A 21868-nucleotide genomic window follows, 5' to 3' on the forward strand; every position below is an offset into this window, starting at 1 on the left:
AGAAGAACTTTTTTTGGTGTGGAGGCTCCTTCCCATACTGCCCACAGATGAGTATTTCTGAATTACAGCAGTCATGAGAAATGTCCCATTTATCTTTTGCCTTACGTAAAAGGTCTTCATTATAGCTGAACAAAGAACTGGTATTTGATAAGCTTAATTTGGCTGACAGTACACGACAAATATATAGTATTTTATATTTATTGGAGCAATACATTTTGGGTGAGTTGCTTTCCCACTGCATTTCATCATTTGTTCTTGTATATGCTTTGCACATCTTGCAGTTAACAGATGATGAATAGTTTGAGATGACTGGTAAACTTTCAGGTCACGGCGTACAACTTAGGTTCATCAGCTCTGTTTTATTTTAGGTGAAGTACAATGAAAACACAGGATTGGAAAATGTTACTGATCTCATTTAGTGTGCAAAGAAGTGTCCTTTAGACACTTAATTTCTTTTGACCAGATTTTGGTCCTCCTTGTTTTACTGAAGAAGCTTGAATTGCCACCAGCAAATGCAACATCTTAGACTGGATAGAGAAGAGCAACCCAGCTACCACTGAAAATACCTAAAACAATAACTTAGAAAATTCATGGCTCTTCTTTTTGTTTCCAGAGATATGTTAATGAGAATTCAACTTCATTCCTGCCATTCACAGGAGACAGAGTCTTAGCAGAGTTTGGGTTTGACAGTGAAAACAAAATATGCATTGCTGTGGTACCAGCAAAAAAAGGAAGGGGAACCTACTGTCATCTATTAAAAAGAAAAAGAAATTGAAAGAAGCAGTCTCATTTAATGGACTTTTATTTTCTTTTATCTTGATTATTCCATTTATCTTAATGGCTTTTTATTAAAGATACGTATTTCTGCAGTAAGTAATTTACATAGTTTAGGCAGCATTGGCCTAAATTAGGCCAATTAGTTTAGGCAGCATTAGGCAGCACTTGTGGCCTAACCCGTCTTGACCTTGAAATCTCAATTTCATTTTTCTCTGTGAAATTTCAAAACTTACATAGGGAAATGAGGAGAAAATTCCCCTTTCCAGAATTTGTGACTTGTTTTATGCAAATTCTTTATATTCCCAGTTGGGCATTTATATTAATTAGACACGAACAACAATGATGTAAGTGAATTTATCAAAGTTAATGTAGCTATTCAGAATAAATTTCCATACAGCATCTGTAGATAATTTGAAAAAAGAAGCATAAAATAAATACATAACCTCCACTGGTTATTTCCAAACCAAAAATCTGGCAATACTTGCCAAATCCGATTGTCCAGAAATTTAGGCTCATCTTTCTCAAGTTCTCAAGGCTTTAATAAATGAAAATGGATCCTTTTGTTTTACTGCCTTCAGAAACCACATTTTCTCTGCAACTGCAAAGGATAATTAAAATTGCAGTTCTTATCTAATTATTGAACTCTGGAAGCTTTCAGAGAAACATCAAATACCAAGAAAACACCGGGGGAGCTGTGCTTGCTTCACTGTGCAATAGGGTACTGAAATGGAGGCCCATTGGTAGCAAACACAACTGCAAATTATGCAAGAAGGAATAAAAAAAAGAGCAAGCATCCTTTACTGGATCAGTGTCATATGAACAGTTTTCACCTTTTACTGGCAAGGATTGTGGAAAATGCAAGGCAGATGATAGCTGTTAAGATAGAATTCTAACTGGTGCAGAAGGAAATACAAATGTTGGCTTAGACTGCGCATTGTTTCTCTTCAAGTTATGAAATCTGTGGTGATTTTCCAAAATTATAACAACATGTAATGAACCGCTGGTCTCAGTGTCATACGCATAGTTTCCTGCAAGTCTGGCAAGCACATAATCTTTTCCTTTGATGGTGATGTCAGTTCAACATCTGTAATTGTGACTGAAATGGTATGGAAATATTATTATACCATTTTTTTCTTAGTAAGTAATATATGTACAGTATTATACCTGTGCTCTAGTAAATTATAAGGATCCCTTATGAAAATTAAATCATGATTTTACAGAAACAACATTCTAAACCTTTCTATCTCACCATTTATTTGTCTTTAGAAGTTTGGGTAATTTTCTGCTGTCTTTTACTTATGGCTCTTCCTATGTTGTACTAGCTAATTCTCATTCTTATCTAAAGACTGTTTTCAAGTCTTGCATGTTTAGAGAATAATGCTCTCTTAGTATGGGAGACACATGGAAAGCATGGACACATGCTTTATTAGACAGCAGTAGAAGAACTGTAGTGGACGGTAGGGCTCTTGTATGTTACCAAATTTAGATTGTTACTTACAGCAGAACAGGCATTACTTGGCTTACTTCCTAGACAGTTCCAATTAATTATTATAAAATGAATAATAATAATAAAAAAGCTCTCTATCATAAATACTACAGACAGTGGCTGTAACCCCTTCTTTTGAAACAAAATGCATGGAATGCTGAACATCCTTGTGTCTAATACTGGTGCTGTTAATGCAATTGTTACAGAAGTATAACAATATAACCCTCTTTAATAAAATGAAATACAAATTAAAGTAAATAATTTTTTTGTTCCACTGAGCATGCATAAAAATGCAAATGCAGAGTTTGTTAGAAACAGTTAATCCTGTTGTAAATATGGTAACATTTGAAGATTTTCTCGGCCAAATCTGTATTAGGGAACAAAAAGCATCTTGAGTCAGACTTAATTTACTCTAATAAACTTCTAATTTAAGGATACTTTACATTGCTAGGCTGGAATAAAAGAATTTTAATTAATTATGAATATGCCCTTTATTTTTTTGGATAAAATCCACCAAAATGTACTTGGGCTCGGTTTTTAACTCAAGTCCTGCTGCCGGGGCAACAGGAACCCAGTACCTTCCCCCTGGGCCAGAGGATGTAGGGGGTCCTCATTCCCCATGGGCTGGGCAGGGCAGGTCCTCGCGGGTCAGGGCCTGTCCCACCTCCAGTCAGTAATTTCCTAGGCTTTCTCTTTAGGCCTGTTGTTTTCTGTTGTTCAACTAAAAGGGTCAACCTACGCAACCGGTTATTGGTAGCTTGGCTACCAGACTCAGGGAAAAACTGTCAATAATCCAATACCTGAGAACGGCTGGTATGGAGCCAGTAAAGCATCCACTTTGACAGTTTTACAATAAGTTGTACTTTCCTTCGACAGTAGAGTTGCTGGTAAATTAGGCAGTACTCAATGTGAAAAAAGACAGCAAAGCTCTTGTCTTTAATTTTCTGCATTGAAAGACAAGGGATTTGCTGTTTCACAAAAAGGAACAATTCACTGAGTAATTTGAAGTCATTTATTCTGTACTCCGTGCTCTAAATTAGGGGGATGTACTGCAGGTAGCTGTTCCCTGATTTTGGCACACAAGCTGTCCTTCCCTTTGCTGTGGTGTCACGGTAGGAATAATGGCCCTAAAATGCAGATCAGAACTTGTTTGAGGGCTTTCTGAGTGACAGGTCCCTTTCAACATGCCGTTGAGGTTTGCTGAGGGTCTGAAAATGCTTTTCAGATTAATGACAATCAAAAGGGCATCTTACCTAAGTTTAAAATAATGATGATAATTACCTCCTTCCTCACAAGATTATAGGGCTGCATCTATATTAGCAAATAGTTTACCCCTACAGAAGTGATTTTGTAGACCCAAACTGTTGTTGCTGAGGGCACAATGTCCACATTATGTTCATTTAATGGAGAAGGAGATTGGTTTTGACTGTCTCTTGTCCCCTGAACTGAACACCCTTAAACTGTTGGAGTACATTAGATCCACCCTCAGGCTCATCTTCTGCTATATTTTCAGCTAAAATGGATTAATTTCATGTCCTCCAGAATCAGTCCCTGATGTGATCCAGATCATAGTAAATGGAGACAACTTGAAAATTTGTTTGTAAAGTGAAGTGCAGCTCCAAACTGTAATGCTAACAAAACTGCACCTCATAAGAGTCTCTGATTCCGGGTGCTAGATGAGCAGGACACTATTTATTCGTTTGTTATGTCATTTACCCTCCTGTTGTGCTCTACCTGTAAATGCCAAGCTCCATAACATGCAGCAGGAAGCTGGGTATAAACTTGTAGGAACTGCAGGTTATGACTGGCTATTTAATGAGCTCCTGGCCATCTTAAAATGCCATTGTAAGGCTGGCACGGTACATGCCAAAGTAAGTGCTTTGTTTCTGGAGGTACATTCACTTGGATGAAACTCAGGATTGTATGGTCAATATGGCTCTTATATAGCTGCTCTTACACTTCAAAAGAGGGTGTTTGGAAAGGGGCTGGGAAATTGATTTAGTTTTTCAAGGAAGACTGGATGCCATTTAGATATTTCAGCCGTCATCAAGCAAATCCTGACCTGACTTGAATCCATTCCTAGCAAGCCATCACAGGAATACTCTTCATTGTTTTTCCAGTATGACGTGGTTATTAATGATTTCTTACTGTTTCAGAACACTGATGAGGAAATAGAGACTGAGAGGAGACTTCAAAATTGTGTGGCATATAGCATGTTTCTCAAGACAGCATTAGTTATTATAGTATATGTGACAGATTAGATCGCATGCCAGGGCCTAAAAGCCACCAATATTTGATAAAACCCTGTGCATAGGCAGAAAAACCGCTGTTAATGAGTAAGCTGAAAATTCAGATTTTCCCTGTGTGCCTATGTGGGCATAGCTCTGCTGAGTACAAGGCTCTGGATTAGCTGCTGGATTTTGTGTTCTACTTCCCAGCTGGTAGCGGAAGGTTGGTTGTGCGGCCTGGCTTCCTTTCCTTAGCATTGCTCAGAGTGAAAGAAGTCCTTTCCTATGCATTAGCTCAGGGATAGAGATTCGGATTATATACCAGATTCATATTTGGAAGAGCCTGGTCTAACGTTGGGAGTGATGCCTGTGGGGGCTGAGATGAATGAGCATGTGTTAGGACTTAACACTAAAAGAGTGGAGGAATGTGTTTCATTACTAGGTTTCAACTAGGTTTACTCCCAGTTGACAACTCTGCTATCTTCCTAGTGTGTTATGTCAGCTCTTAGAGCTATTTTGGTCATTGCACAAGCAAGCTTTATATTTTTCTGTGATTTGAGCAACTTGTCATTTTTTATTTACGCTTGAACCCTTGCTTTCAAGTGTGGCCTAAAATGTGTAGGAGTCAGACAATAAAACATAGATTGGGCTCAGACCTACCTATTATTTGTCAGAAGCGCTACTTTGCCTATTGACAGATACAATTGTCATAAAAATAGCAGGGGGGGACTTAGTCTGAGTCTTACTTCCCTGTTCATCTGCGGAGGTCTGTCACAGTGTCTTTTTCCAGGAGAATTCTTTGGAAAAACAAAATTTATCCTTCAGTAGGGAAGTCATGCAGTAGAATCTGAATGGTTCCTGTGAACATACTAAATTTCAGGTCTGTCAAGGTCGCGTAATACAACCATATTCTTACATACAGCTAAGAAGCCCAGTAGTAGTCCTCCAGTATTGCTTGAAAGACATTATGTTTAAGATGATAGTCACTTTGAAAGGATTTAATAATAACAGAATTTTTTAAATGCATGTATTCACACTCTTAAAATACTTCTAATGGTATTGTTTAGTCTGTTTTTATTTTAAAATGCTTAATTAATTTTTGAAAGTATATAGTTTTTGTTCTTTACATTTGGACTCTTGAGGAAAACAAAACTCCTTCTTATCTTGACAGTTGTGATGCTTGCCAGTTGTATGTTTCCATGATGGCAATGTTAAAAACAATAGGAATAGGTAAAAAGCAATAGGAAGGTTTTCAATTTAAAGCAAGAGTGATAGAAAAGAGAGTGAGTTCTAAAGAAAGTGAGGGACTGTCAATCATGGAACGGTTAGCCATGTTCAATAGTATGACTTCGAGTCAATTAAGTTACTCAAAAAGCAATTTTAATACTGAATGGTCCACCAATACAGTACTGTGACTGTTTGGGTCATCTTAAATATTATAGAATCATCGAATATATGAGACAGAGATGTTAATTATGCCTTGAAGATGTTGAAAAATAAGGAGGAATATTAATCTTAATCAGATGTTCATCAGCATGGCCAATTTTTGTATGGAACCCAACGTGGGTTCAGGTCATTAGTGAGGACCGTCAGTTTTTTTCACATAGGATATCACAGAGAGATGCTGTGACTTTTGTCTTTTTGAGAAGAGTGAAATGACTCAGAAAAAAACCACTACACTAACGCACTTGGAACAAATTTGCTTATTGTTTTCTTTGTGAAAAAAATAGCACCTGACTTCCTGTACTAATGTACAAAAAGGGATCATGATATTGATGTAGAGAGAAGGCTGGAAGAGACTTTCTGAATCACGAAGCTGAGTGTCTTGATCCTGTGTGCTGGCAAGATACCATCTAATCCATTTTTTATGGGTATGTTTCTTGCCCTCCCTGTGTTTATTTCCTTTCCTCAGTCTCTGTTTCCCTTTATGCTTTGCTTTGCTCCTTTGCTTTGCTCCACAAGCCAAGCTCTTTCAAGCACCTGCTGTGGTAGGGTCTTCATTCCTATGACCATCAAGGAAGACTGTCCCCATATGTTTTGTGAGTTCAGTTTTTCTTTCGTGAAGATGTTTGGCCAGAATTGTGTGGATTATTCTGAGTGATACTTTAAGAAAATGCATACTCATCCTTCTGTGTCTTTATTAGAAATATATCATTTAGTAATTTATAGGATTTGCCTTTTTACAGCCATCTCATGTCATATTGATGCTGGTGTACTCTGAGTCATCAACTGAAATACAGTAGTTGTTTTTTACATGTGTTGTTTCAAATGATAAATTCCCAACTTGCAGCAGAACTGCTATTAATCCCTGGTACTCCCTTTCAGTAATACTCGCTGTTATCGCACCTGGATCCACCTTTCAATTCTTGTGGTAATCCACAGATTCTCTGGCTTAATGTGTAAGTTCCGGAGTGACACTGCAGTAAATGCTTTATCTAAATCCAGACAAATTATATCTACTTCATTTCTTTGTCTGGAAAATCAGTTATCTTATCAAAAAAGCTGTCAAGTTAGTCTGGCACAATCTACCCTTGGTAACACTGCTACATTTTATCCTATGTTCTATTTACTTCTCTGTCTTTAATTTATCTTTTTCTTCAAAGCCTATTCTAAGCTCTTGCAAACTCAAGAGGTCAGACTAATAGGCTTATGCTTGCCCAGATCATTTTCGTCCTTGCTTTTAAATATGAGCACTTCAGTTGCCATTCTCCACTGATATTTGATGCTTCCTCTGCCTTGGTAGATTTGGAGGCTTATCTCTGCCACTGCAGTGGCCTTTATGAAATCACAGTATACCTAGTGATTCAGGTCTCAGTGAGACATTTTGTTCAAAGCCCACTGAACCGTTATCCTTTTTTTTCCAGTTAAAGTTTTGATTGGTTAGTGAGATGTGAATACAGAAAATTTAAATAACCATCTGCAAGAGGATCACATGTAAGATATAAGCAAATACTACTGCCGTGATGATTAAGTGAATAGATAGTTCCCCCCTACAACTTAAAGCTCCCTTAAGCACCGAAACTGGGAAAGCGTTTAAAGTGGTATAATAATATCTGAGAAAATTATGTGAATTGGAGCCTAAGTACCTTCTAATACTGAACACTTAACTGTGAGAGCTTATTTCACAAGGGTGTAGGACATCATTGGGCAGATTAAAGATATTAGAATATCTTGGATGTTTAAATATTCTGTAATGTTTTATGTTAGCACTTAAAACCACAATGAATGGGATATGCAGGTCTAATGCTAGATTATTAGTATCAGTTTTTTATATATATAAATATATATATTTTTAATATATATATATTTTTATATATATATATAGGTACATAAATATATAGAGGTACAGAATCTAATCCCACAAAAATTCATGACATTTTCTTTCTGTGTAGCATCAATGTTCATCAGGTGAACACTCTTTTGCTGTTTCTGATGAAATGACCAAGAAAGAAATTTAATATATACACAGTTAAATACATCTTTGTATTGTTTGAGTTGAGGCTGGCTCGGAGAACAGTGTGTATCTTGTTTACTCTTTCTTTGCTTTCTTTATTGCTTTCAGTTAGGTGTGGCATCTGAAAATTAATGAAGGTGAAAATTACAATCAACTGTGTCTGCAAAGAACTAGTGCTAATCTGGAAGCAGGGGAGATTAACATTGATGGCAGTTTAGAGGGAAGGCCATTCATCAGTATCATCTGAGTTTTCAAGTCGTTATCATCGCAACCATCCATACCCTTTTGGAAGAAAAAAGTTTTCCCCATAATCTCTCAGGGTTTCTAGCTGTGAGGTGGCATGCAGCTAGGTGGCTAAAGCATTTTATACCTCTGGTAATTCAAGCATCTCTGCTTATCAGATTTTGGAAACAATAATATATATGTAAATTTCACATCCAAGTGCTATGAGATACAGCAGGCAAATGTAATTACCTGTATTTGCCACTGTCTCCAGCTTCCCGCTACTGGGAAACTAATTGCAGTATGTAAAGAAAAATGTTTTTTGGTTTCTTGCATATTTTTGTATCTTCCATAACTTTTTATTTTTCAGATACTTGAGATATTTTTTTTCTTGAAACTGTCTCTTCTTATAAAAGCTCACTTATTATTCGTTTTTCAAGAACTCGTGTTGTATACATACATTTCTGTTGGGGAAAGTAAGTGCTCCAGTTTAAGTATGTGCTTAAGTCACAATGGTTTAAATAAAAGACAAATATGGGCATGCACATCAATCATATGCATAAGTACTTTTGGGAAGAAGAATTCATTTGCCTCAGTGTCTTAAGTCTTTGCACAGTAGCCTTTCAGAAGCCCTCCTTACGGCATTAAGCCTAAAATTGTTCCGTCTGCTTCCACTGGTACACTTCAGCTGAGTGACAGCGACAACCTTGCGGTATTGCTCTGCCAACAGTGCTTTAACTATTTCCGAATATTTCTCAATAGCGGCGCTAAGCTCTCTAGGGCTACTATTAAAAGATCCACACCGGTAAACGACTACTTTTTGAAAAAAAACCCAACAAACCCCACCCCTTTTGCTTGACATATGGAGGTTTCCCCTGTGACTCCTACGTAAGCCCTGCATGCTTTGCGAGGCTAAATGCCCGCTCTCTTTCTTTCCTTGCCCACCTAGATCAAAGAAAGTCGCTTATGGGAACAGGTCTGTGTTTCTCCCCCAGCTTCATTCCAGAATCAGAATGCACTTTGTGTCTATTACAGGCTGTGATGTATGAAGCAGAAAGAAGATTGATTTTCACAAGCTACCTTGTACCTGCAGTAATGAGAGAGGCAAATTGCTTGTTCACTGAGCAAACATGACAGGAATGTCATAGAGGGAATTTATATATATGCAAACGCACAGGGGTCACATCGGTGTTACTTTTGCAAAGTGACCTTATCCACCAGAGGGGCATTTTTAAATCTGCATTAGCTTACACAGGAAAGGCTAAATAAAACTGCAAATACCTGCATTGCGTGGGATGTAGAAGCTAACACAACTAATAAATAATGTAAGATTCAAGAAAGTATGGAACATAATTTAAATGGCTGCATTATTTCTGTACAAGAGACTTGGGGTCAGAAGTGATTTCTACTACTGGTTTAGGGTTTCTCTGAAGTAGCAAATAAAATGTTCGTCGTAAAAAGAAAACGAAGAGAATGTGGGAATAATTTTCTATCAGGTTTTTGTCTCTTAAACATTTCATCAGGACTGAGTAGAGAAATAGGCTTTCTCTTCTCTTTATGAACACTTGCATTCACAGGGTGTGTGTCTTTGTAGAAGACAAATGGATCTTACTGACACTGAAAGTTTCTACATATGTAAAGCAGGAACGAATGAATTTTGAACAGTTTCACAGAAGCTGATGTTTGTAAAGAAAAGAAAGAAAAGGAGCAACAAAGAAAAACGCTGTCACTCCTAGGAAACAGATGAGAATTTTATTTGTGTATGAGCTCTTAAGGGAAGAATGAAAGCTATTATTTCCTTACATTTTTTTTTTCTCCTCAACAATAAAGATTACATGAGGTTACACTTCACTTAAAATAGGAAAGCAAGGCAATTTAGCACTGGCTGTACAATGTAAGGCAATTCCCATGTGATTCTTCTCTAATTCTGAACTGTTGGAAAGGTGGCTGATCTCAAGCCCAGAAGCAAAGAAGGAAGAAAGTAGAAACTCAAAAACTTAAGGATGCCACATTGCTGCAGTGAAATTGAAAATACGCATCTGCACATGGCAGTTTCAGTAAAACCGAATAGTTGGGCCACTGTTGGGCAATAGTTGGGCAATCTGCTGTTGGGAGGGGGCTGAGAGTGAGATGCAGCACCGATGAGGAGAGCTCGTGCATCCTACTAGTGTATTCACAGTTTGCTTCTGATGAGCCACGGAGGCCGGGGAGAAGGATTTCTGCTGACACAGCAATCTGTGAGGCTTCTCTGCAGCATCAGATGTTTTTTCACCCTGGGAAAACATCCTGCAATTTTTAAGCTATTTTTGTCATCAATCACCAAAACAGTCTATCCTTGAGTCCATGATACCGGACTGGTGATGGTCTCATGGAGCATGCTTTAGGGGAAAGGAATCTTAGGGAGCAAAAGTAACAAATCGTATGAATTTATTCATTGTATTATGATTAGCAAAGAGCTCGTCATGGCAGAGTCATCTCACACTCAGCCACTGCCTGTTTGAATTATGTGGGTGACATCCTTTTGTTTTATTTTGAATGTGTCCCTGGAACCACAAAGGGAGCTATCTTTCTTTTTCCTTGCCTCTAAGACATTGAAAAATGAACTGAAACATGGCAGCCTTTCATTTTCTCTTTTGTGTGACAGTTCTGAGAATTCTTTGGTTTTATTTCCAATGTGTTTGGGTTAGAAACTGAGGGAAATTTTTGTTACACATACCGTTTGTATTTTTGTGTAAAATTGTTTTTCAAATGTAGACATCTCCTATAGCATGGCTGTTCTCAGTTTTGATCACGTTTGGTTTACGTGGCGTTACTGAAGGCTGTAAGGATCACAGCAAGGGAGAGGTTCTGCAGAAAGAAAGGTAAATAGAAGAGGAAAATGTCTTGCAGAGAAAACCATTCAGTTTAATGGCTATAGTTTGTCTGTGGAGCTCTGCGTCACCTCTAGGAAAAGCAGACCTCATTTCAGAGCTCATTTGTTCTATTTAACACAGCCTGTTATGTTAGTGTAATAACAGTACAGTAATGGACGGAATTTTATTTCCTGGATGCACTTACTTGACATGGGTCGGGGTTGCAGGAGGCTAATAGTTATGTTTCAGAGCTTAGGTCAAATCCTGTCTAGTTCCAGTGTCTTCTCAGTGCTCTGTCATTTGCTTTGCAAATCCACAAAAAATACCCAGCATCACACGTTCTGAGCCCAGGTGATAACACACGCACTCAGACACTGAGCATATCTCATGGCCTTTCCTTGTTATCTAGCTGTTTGCCTGCTTTGCTGATGAGATGCATCCATCCCAGCCCCCCGAGTTTCTTGGACAAGAAACGCTTTATTTTTTTATTTCCAGGTCTCTGTTGTTCCAGGGTGGCTTCTGTGTGTGGACCAGCAGCGCTGGCAGCAGAGTGCTTCCTACCTTGCTTGCGCTTATGCAGCCACTCGTCTGTCCTTGGGCTGACCGTTGTTAGTGGCCAACGCACACAACTGCAGGTCTAGTGTTATACTGCATAATTAGTTTGCAACTTAACATCACCTTCCAACTTTTTATTTGAGCTGCCGTGTGTTGTGAATGCTTTAATTGCTGAGATTTTTTTTCTGTACTTTGGTGATGGCCTCTGAACTCTTAGTCCCAAACTAGAACTGATACTTACCCTGACTTCCCTGTGAATTGTGCCTATTATGCGACTGCTAAAAGACAAAGTTATGATTTTTGTCCTTCCAAAGGTGAATACCACAAATAAGCAATGCACGAGAGTGTAACAGGCTTGCAGTACAGAGAACGTGTGTTGTTTTTCTCATGATTGGAAAATCTGGCAATGGCAAGGAGCCCATATTTTCTGCATCTAAGCTGAAAACCTTCCTTTACTTTGCAGAACAGTCTCTTCTCTATTCAGTGCTGGCTTATTCCTCTTTGGTCTGCTGGGCTGTAGGCAGAGGTTTGTATCTTCACTCTGCCACCTACCCTGAGGGGCTGCTGTTCACAGGCAGATAGGTTGGTTTTCTCTCTTTCCCCCTGCTGCTACTGTTTTTCCTTAGGTATTTGCATTTTCTGCTGTGCATTTGCTGCCAGCCTCGCAGCGCAGCGAGGGAACCTGGCATCAGCAGAGTACAGGAGGCAACTGTATTAGATTGTACTTTGCTTAATGGTGCAAGTCCCACTGGGTTTTGAGCTGTGTTGGGTAGGTGAGGAAGAAAGATTTGATTTTAATGAGACATGACTTGGCACCAGCATCGTAACAGGTGCTGTAAGAGAATCCAGGAGTGAAAGAGTTAATTACTATTCTGCTCACAGAGATAGCTGTGAAAGAGCATATGCTGAATGTGCATTCCAGTTTCATTTTTTTTTGTTTTTATTTACAGTGACAAATAATGTATTTCCCTTTAGCTTTGAGTGCTTCATAAACCTGGAGCTGATGATGAATATGCAGTTTACACTCCAAAGGCACTGGAATCAGTGCAAGAAAGCAGAGCTTGGTGTGGTTCACAGCACACTGTGACCTCCGCTGCGGTTATTAATCAGTCAGGCTTTCAGGGGCACATCCACCATCCTAGATATAGCACATGCTTACTCCTCTCTCTTTTTCCCTGATAAATGTGATATCTGAACCTCTGGGAAACACACTGTAGATGTGTGACTTCTGTCAAAGGACGCTGAGTTCTGTTTGCACTGGATTCAGGTTTAAAAGGGTTTGGTACACTCCTCAGTGGGTTCTTAATTTGAGTCATAGTGTTTTGTTACTTACAGCCTGGTGTGGAAACTTACCAGTGCTTAACAAGGTCGCATCAATCTCCTGGAGAGCAAGAGTGGCAGTTTTGCGGGAAGTGGTGTGGTTACAAGTCTGGAAATCACGAGTGGAGTTGTGGGGTGTGTGTGGGGGGTTGCCTTATCAGCATGTAGTGTTCTGTTAGAAAGCAATTTGCTCAGAGGAAAAGAATTGCTTTGAAGGAATGGGAAGAGATTTGGGGCTTTGAACAGGCTACCTGTTAATTCTGTATTAGAGCAGTCTGCCTTTCACAGGGTTGTTGTTGCCCAAGATAGTGTTGTACACAAGCAGAGCAAAAGAGATGCTTTTAAATTCCTTTGGGCTTCTTACGAACAGAGTAGGAGACAAATGCGCAACCACACTGAAGCAATGCAGTTTTTTCTGCTCAGAAAGGCACTCTAGTTCCAGGCATTACAAAATAGCAATAATTTTGTTCAAGTGATTAAATTTGCAGCTTTACTAGTATAAGTGATTTGGAATAGGCATCATCATCCTATTGTCCTATCAGCAGAAACACGACCATTGTGCAGAGCTGTTTCTTAGCCAGCTCCCTAGGGCTCTTCTACAGAGAATGAAAAGTGAGAGAAGGTTTCATTATTATACCTCTTGCCATTCTCTGCACAACTGTAATCCTTAAGCACTAGAGCCTACGTTCCTGAACTTGTCTTTTTGGCAGGTGGAGGGGTATTTTGTCTTTGGAGGAGGTTACTGAGAAATAAGTCATGTGTTACTTTGTGCTTGAGCCACCACGGTGGCTTGCTGTCACCGTGAAAACATCACTGAGCAAGATGAGGGTAGCTGTGTGCAATTTCCCTTGGTGCAGTAAATCAAATCTTTTCATTACCCAAAGATAGACAGGAGAGAGAACAGTGAATCTGTCCGGCTTGAGTCTATGTTTCCAAACCACTCATGTCTTCCTAACAGGATTTCTCTGTGGGATAGTTCATGTGTGTGCTGGAGGTATATTCACATCTCTTACCTCCTTATGACTTGTGGGCAGATTCAAAAAAAGATTTGTGATCCCAAAAGCTAAAAACTCCACTGCATGGTCAGAGAGGACCACATTGACCATGACTGGGCCCAGACACCCCAGTGGAACTGCTCTGTTCATCAAAACCTGCAGCATAGCTGCATGGCTTCCTCCTTCTTGTCAGCTTAGGAGTCTGCTGCTGTTATGAACACTGTTTTTGCCTTAAGAGAAACCTGATGAGTGGAGTCATTGAATTCTCTTAGTACTGACCAGGGTGGAGGAATGCTGGAGGACCAGGGCGGGAGGTTATACGCATGCTCTGTATGACGTACCTCATTTAGAGCTAAGCAGAATTTAAGAATCAAGGGTTGTCGGCCAGCCACTTATAAAAACTTCCTGAATTCTTCTTAAATTAAGACAAAAAATGTTTTTTTTTCAAGAAGTCTTAAGATAAATACTTATTTTTGTGTGTTTTTGTTTCCAGGATGAATAAGAGATACTTACAGAAAGCAACAAAAGGAAAACTGCTAATAATAATATTTGTTGTAACGCTGTGGGGGAAATTAGCATCTGGGGCAAATCACCATAAAGGTAAGAAATTCCATTCTGTTATACTGTGGTGTCTGGACTTCTGTCAACAAATGCAGAAGTGTCCAGTCTATGCAATCTTTTTTTCCTTGTGCGTATTTGTGTCTCCTGGTATTGGTCCACTAATCAGTACCAAAGGAGGAGAATTTTCAATGGGTAGACTTTTGCTAATTTCTTGAGAATTTAAGTATTTCAGCCCATTTTCAGCCTTGTCTAATTTTAATATCTTGTTGATCCTTTTGTAATGATGGCACAGCTGAAAACATGGTAAAAGACAGTAAAGTAAAAAAATCAAATAATGAAATCTGCTTGTCTCATAAAAATAGATATACCAGATAGCACATATGTGTGCCACAAATGAATTCCTGGAAATAACCTTAGAAAGAAACAATTTTTAGTAACGTGTATACTGCTACTGTGTGCGGTTATCTGTCAAGGCTAACTTCGTGGGTACTGTGCGCTGAATGTGATTGTTGCGTCACCAGAAAAAGCCCATTGCTTTGCATTAGGCTGTTGTAAAAGGCTGTTGCATAGCTTTTCTATGCTTCATTCCTAACAGTGGACCAGGAACTCTAGTAACTTGTGACAATGTGAGATTTGTTTCTTCTTGGTCATTCCAGCCTTTAAAATCTATACACACAGGCAGAAGGTGTGATGGCTTATTGAAGCTTGTAAAAACCTCCCCCCCACCTTTTATTTATTTATTTTTTTGCTTTGTCTATTTGTTTCAGTAAACCCCTAATGCAAGGAAAAACCTGTCTGGATTCACATACTAATGTCTCCTTATAAGCTAATATAACTTGAATGCAATCTGCAGTTTAATAAACTTTGAAGTCCACTTCTCATCTTCATAGAGTGTCTGTCGGCTGTTTGTCCACTTATTCAAGATCAGGATAAACTCTAAAAACTTGAGTAAAGGTGGGACATGAAAATTACTGACAGCTAAAGAGTTAAATAGGATTCCAGTAACACCAATCAGTTCATCTCTCTATGTTCGTGTACATTTTATAATGTTCCTTCTGATGACGGGATTTTATGATCAGTTATTTTATATATCCAGCTGCTAGATATTTTTCTGCTGTGTGAAGATACCTTTCTTCAAGATTCCTCACTGATTAAGGACTTCAGCATGCAGAGGCACTTTCTGCAAAGTCTTTTGTGAGTTGCAATTTGGCTGTGGACAAAACAGATTCTGATGTGGTCCTGCAGGCCACCAAAGATGGGCATCGTGCCAGACAGGAACCGTGCTGACATCCTTTGCTCAACCTTTGTTTCCCCTCTGAAACAGAATATGGATTTGTGCTGTGGCTTGCCATTTCAGGCGTCTGTTGAAAAAGAGCCAAGATAGCCTTGCCTGGATTCAGAATTCTTTTGTCTTTGATTATCTTTCTTTAAAAATCAAAAAAGCACATCTTCAAATCATTTTGATGCCATCCACAAAGGCTGGTCAGGCTGTGTTCGCCTCAATCCAATTCAAACTTTGCCAAAGCATGCTTGCTACTTTTTTTGAAAAACTGATGAGTAAAACCTGTCACCAAGTATTTCATGGAAACAAATTATAATCCTAAAGACTATTTGGGGAATTAGTGCTTCATAATTGAGAATCAAATGATCTCCCACCAATTTCAGCTTTCTAGATATATTTATGCAAGGGAAGCCCCAGCAGAGCTATACCATTAATTATCTGGACAGTACTTGGCATTTGAGCCCCAGCCTTAGAGCAGAAATAACTTGAGAAATATTGAATTTGATGTCTTTAGATTAAAAAAATATGCACATGAGCAACGCTGCAAAATCAGGTTATTAGCTTTAGGGACTTCTTTACATTCCTGGAAGTTAACAAAAAGCTTTGGTTCTTCTTTAAGTTTTAACTTTTCACGCCTTTAGCAAAATATATGAAGAAATCGTGCAGGGAACAATGAGAAGAAGCATGACTTGAGTGTTTAATTTGGAAAAGAAGCTATTGTACATGTTCTTTTGGAATTCTTCTGGAAAGAAAAAAATATTCAGAAGGATTTTGGCTTGTGTATTGGGTAGACCTGCAAATCAGCTGCGCTCACTGTATATATTTGTGCTTTTAAAAAGCACAAATCAGAGTTACAAAGCTCAACTACCATAGACTTCCAGAGGAACTGGGAGTTAACGTCCCATTGCGTCAAAGAAAATCTTCCTCCTAGTCTAGTAGCAGAAATGGAGCTACGGTACATTCAAGGAGAGCTTGACACTGTTCACCTTTGCACAGAGTTTCCAAATACTAAGAAATATGCGAGTTTCTTCAGCGATAATTATCCCTAGTATCATTAATCTTAATTTATAGAAGTCCTTACTAACATATTGACAGGACAAACCCTAATGACTTTGAAGGAGCCCTTACAATTTCAAAGATCAATAATCTACATTTTAAAAAATCTTTACTATCCTATTGACTTAGGCATGTTATGTATCAGTTTACCCACTCTCAAACCCGTCTCTTTTTCTGAAGGCTATTGTAAAAGAAAAGAAAAAGAACAAGAAGGAAAGATCATCAATGTGTGAAAAATTGTTTAATGAGCATTCTGCTCTGCAGACAGACTTCAGCAGGGATATAAACAGCTGACTCCGACAGGCCGTCTCTAGGCATGTTGCGCTTATTTCAGGGATAAAGCACAGATGAGAAATCCCACGTCAGGAGCAAGAAAAACAGAGGCTGAGGCAGGGCACAGGGAACCAGGCTGTGAGGTCCAGTTGAGCAACCAGCAGGATTACAAACTGGGATTTCAGATTACGTTTTTTCAGCGTCAGGTGTGTGGGTGCCAAGTCCATGCTTCTTTCTCTTGAGAAGACTGTTTTGAAGACATGTCTGCCCCCTTTATCTTGGCTGATTGTTAAAGCTTCATCAGTCTGGACAGAAAGTCCAAGAGGTAAAATAGATAAACACTCACAGTGTTTAAAACAAAATACAAAGATCACTATTTTGCTGCACACAGGATTATGAGTTCTGCGTAGTTCCCAGCACTGCATATACTTATATTCCATTTATCCCTTCTTCTGAAAAGAAACGGGAACTCTGCTTTTTCTTTTTCATTTCGCTGGGGACCCTGATACTGGTGTGACGTGTGCCTTACCCGAGTACACGCACCTGTGAAGCACCCGCAGTGCCACATCCATTTGTGCGGCAGTAACTATGTATGAGCAGACAAGTCAAGAGTGGCATATCAATCTCCAAAAGGATGTTGTCAAGGTTATGAGTCTAAAAACTGATATACCTTGAGGGTGGCTGAAAGAAATCCATAAGGGTATTTTATTATAAGACTGATCCTGATCCTCCTGCTCATTGATAGCCCTTGGAAAACAAATAAACCTGTGCAAACATACAGCGTTCACTGACAGATATGGCAGGCAGGCATCAGTTCAGCATCACTGCCTGTTTGCTATTTCTGTCATAGGGAACATGAATTGATTCGGTGACCATTGTATCACAGCCCGCGTTTCAGGTTTCAAGTGTTGGACTGGTCCTCTTGAGAAGGAAATACACTGATAGCTCCTGACAAGCACTCCTTTGTAGACAAGAGGCTACCACGAGACACAGTTTCTACCCTAAAACTAAAAACACTTTCAAAATACATATTTCTTTGAGCTTTTTGTGATTACTGAGGTTTTTTTTCACATTGATAACACAAGAAGGTCATCTAAATAAATTAAGGGTGCTTTTGAATCTAAGCATAGTTTAATATTCCTCAAAATACAAACCAGCAAGTTTTATAATAAATTTTAAATCCCTGGAGAAAATGAAAAGCTACTTAAAAATATGGTTATTCATGAATGCATACTTGCTGGAAGGACGTTGTTATGGAACCAGAAAAGACTCCAGGTAGATAAATAAAGTAATTGAGTATTTTTGGACTTACTAGATGAAAAGGCATGATAATTTATTTTCATTTAAAAAATTTCACTCAGAAGCTGAACTTATTCATCTGATGCCTGTCATACAGTTAAACTAAACTCTTGATGGTTTGTGATGCAGAATTGCTGCTCCTCCTTGTCTGTGAATTTGCACTAAATTAGAAGTCTGAGGGAATGTCTCGCTGTTCACAAGGACAAAATGAGTCTCGGTGTCTCCTTGCAGAGAAGTAGCTGCTCTGAAGCCCAGCTGAATGAAGGAGCCACTGAGCCTTTAAAGCTGCAAGTTAGGTCACCCTTCCTGGGTGACTCTGCCTTTCTCAGCTGCCTCGCTGGGGCAGAAACACTGGTGGCACCAGTGTTGTGATATAGGACATAGCCTGTGCCAGACATGTCCCTGGAGTTTGGGAATGGGTATGGTTACGAGAAGCAAGAAACCCAGCGGTAGCAGTGTCATGCTTTCAGGCGGTACTGATGTGTCTATGTTCATGGCTGGACTTTCATAAGTGGTCATCCTCTTCCATGCTCACCGGGTCTCTTTCCTTTTGTTTTGTGAAAACAGTACAAATAAAATGTGCAGGACAGTCCTGGAAAGCGTAAGGAGCTGTCTGAAGATTTTAAGTCATTGTGGAACTGAGTTAGAAATGCCACTTAATTGCAATCACTGTCCCTGGGTATCTTATTTTCTTTGGGTAACTCATTATTTCTGTTTGCTCTGGAAGAGCTTTTAAGTAAGTCTCATGTCTAGATTTGTCATGTTTTCTATCAGGAAAAGGAACCACAAGGTGGCAAGCCCTGAACAGGAGTCCATATAGTCTAACACACATTCTACACGTGTGTATCTTTAGGGGGAAGAAATCTGATAGTAATGAACAAATATGATCAAATGTGATGCCGTAGGCCAGTATCGGCAGCAGTACGCCTGGTTCTGGAGAGCGAGTGGAAGGACTCGTAGCCCTTGCAGACAGACGGGGTGGTGCGAGTTTGTTCTGGCTTCAAGCATTCAGCGGGGCTCTCTTAGCCAGTGCAGTAACACTAACGCTGCGCTGAATCAGCATGTGACAGGCTCCTGGCTCTGCCTGACCCCTGGGCTGTGGAATTGATTTGTTCTGAGGAGAGATAATATAGCACTTTGTTAAAAGCTATGGTAATGGCCTGTGTGTGTCGCCTCAATGCCCTCATGCCTGTTTCACGCACATGGGGTGAAATTCGCTGGTGACTGAGGACAGCTGTTTAGACAACTTAATAGGTGATTTATGTCGTATTTGTTCTTCCTTTGTATCACTAGGGCAGTGAGAGGGACTTGAGGCATGCTGCTGAATCTTGTGCAATGCTTTCCAACCTCTTACTGTTGTGCATTGGGCCTTAGAGATACTGTTGATCCTCTGATCCTTGCAATAGAACTTTACAGTTCTCCACTAACTGATACTCATCTAGTTGCCTGTGTGTAACTCTATTGCTATGCATGTAACTCCGTGTTCAGATGTTAGTATATAAAAGTCCAGTACTAGCTTGCACACCCTGGACTCACAGGACAAAACTTTATTATCAGAAATATTAAATATTATGGACGTGAGTAAATGTACCTTGACGTTTACTAAAGACAATGCCTAAGTGGAGATGCTTCTGAGCACTGATGGTTGGGTCTTCTCACTTGTCTTCCTGACTGGCTGTTTGCTGTATGTTTAAATCTGAAGCAGCAGAGCAGAAGACATTGTTTATGTTGTGCTGACTGCTTCCTGTGGACTAAATTAAACTGCCTCGAGTGGAGAAAGCCTCTAGAGCACATGGGTGGTCAGGTAGAAAAGGAGACAAGACTGGCTTGCAGGAAGCCTACAGCAGGAGCAAAGACTGGGGGACAGCTGAGGACTGATGAAGAGACAAACCGCTAGCCTTTTGAGGTGATGGAAAGAGAGGGACTTAAGGAGCTAGATGTGACTGTATTGAGGGGTTCTGGTTTGAGGGCAGACTTGGAAAGAGGAATCCATCCCACCAAGGGCACATTTGTTTATAAGCTCTTTTATTTCTGTTCGGCTTTGCTCAGCACCACTGTGTTTTCTCAGTTTTAAAATGTGTTTGTGTCTACTTTATAATAATGACTTTGAATTATTAGTCCTGCTGAAGTTTTAGGGTACCCTGTAAGAAAAGGTCTGCTACAGACCTCTGACTGTGTTTGGTATTATTGCATTTTGTATGAAAAATCATATTAAAAGTTCTCAAACATTACATCGACTGGAATATTGCAGAATATATGTAACTGGTTCTACTACTCAGAATCACACTGGAGGTTACAAGCACTCAGAAGGGCTGGTGAAGGACTGTATCTGTCCTTTACTCTGGTGTCTTGTTATTGCATTAAGACTGTGCAGGTTGCTAACAACGATGTTCAGAAGCTTGGGTAAATACCTACAACACATTGCAGCTAAATGATGCTGTCTAGTTTACTTTATTCAGGAAAATTAGGGGTTACCTATAATTTTGGTGGTTGAGATCTACATTTCTAGTGTTTAGAGTCTCAGTGTCTAGATAAGAATAGCCCCAACCAGTACATGTGAGACCTCTGAAGAATTCAAACCTTTGTCTTTCCGTAGAATTGCCTTCATTTTTAAGTTATAGTGTTTTAGTATGAATGTACCTTTGTCCTTTCTGTTGAGGACTTTACATTGTGTCGAAGACAGCATTCATAATGCAGAAATAGAGGGTGTTTGTATTAAATTTTAAAAGCAATAAGTACTCTTAGTGCAGAGGACGCAAACCAGATAAAAGACATCCCTCTTTCCAGCTAAGTAACCATGAGATAGCCACGAGCTCCCTCTTGTTCTCCTTCCTTCCTGAAGCAGTCCTATTGGAGCTAATGGCATTCTTTGGGGACGTGAGTTATGAGGTTTGAACCTCTTTGAGCTGAAGAGGGCACTGAATGCAGATCTCCCAGTTCCATGATACGGGCTTTAATATAAAGGGTAAGCAGCAGCAGTACTGTTTTTTCCTCAGTTTCCACTTTTTGGAAGTGCCTGTACCGTAACACTTGATGAGGGATCTGACCCTGTAGGTAAATTGCATGTGTTCAACATGCACCTTCTGGTTGTGTTGGCCTATCAAAGGATATGAGAGTTGTTCTGCATATCCCAGGTTCTTTACTGGAATTAGGTGGGAGAAAACTGCCAGATATGTAGATGAGGGAAGTTGCAAGCATGAAGAGAGGTGTGTGCGGATGCCTTGGGGGCTGCCAGGTGAAGCTGGAAGATGTCAGTGGGGTCTGTCAAAATATTGGATGGAGGCATCCACTTGTCTATTGTCGATATGTCAGTCCTGCTTCATCAAAGTCTTTTGTTGTATTTGCTAAATATCTCATACATGGATAATCTTATCTCTTGTGGAAGTTTGTCCCAGAGAAAGATTCTCTGAAATGAGAACGCTTTGTGTGCAGCTTTCACTGACTTAATTCTTAATGTAATTAATGTTTAAATATAGAAACAAAGGAAGATGATAGTTATTTTAGCAGA

The 21868-nt window shown here is 39.4% G+C and overlaps 1 protein-coding gene across 3 annotated transcripts in view; it reads left to right on the plus strand.

Moving 5' to 3' along the window:
- Positions 1-21868, plus strand: part of TAFA2 (TAFA chemokine like family member 2) — a 194875-nt gene that overhangs the window by 125855 nt on the left and 47152 nt on the right. For all 3 annotated transcript variants that reach the window (XR_008464536.1, XM_054189088.1, XM_054189087.1), the window contains exon 2: positions 14383-14489. Coding sequence is in view for 2 of the 3 variants with exons in the window: in XM_054189088.1 (XP_054045063.1) it covers positions 14384-14489 (106 nt within the window). In the remaining variant the exon portion in view is untranslated. The remainder of the gene's footprint in view (positions 1-14382; positions 14490-21868) is intronic.

The sequence above is a fragment of the Rissa tridactyla genome, chromosome 1, assembly GCF_028500815.1.
Source record: "Rissa tridactyla isolate bRisTri1 chromosome 1, bRisTri1.patW.cur.20221130, whole genome shotgun sequence".
Classification (NCBI taxonomy): domain Eukaryota; kingdom Metazoa; phylum Chordata; class Aves; order Charadriiformes; family Laridae; genus Rissa; species Rissa tridactyla.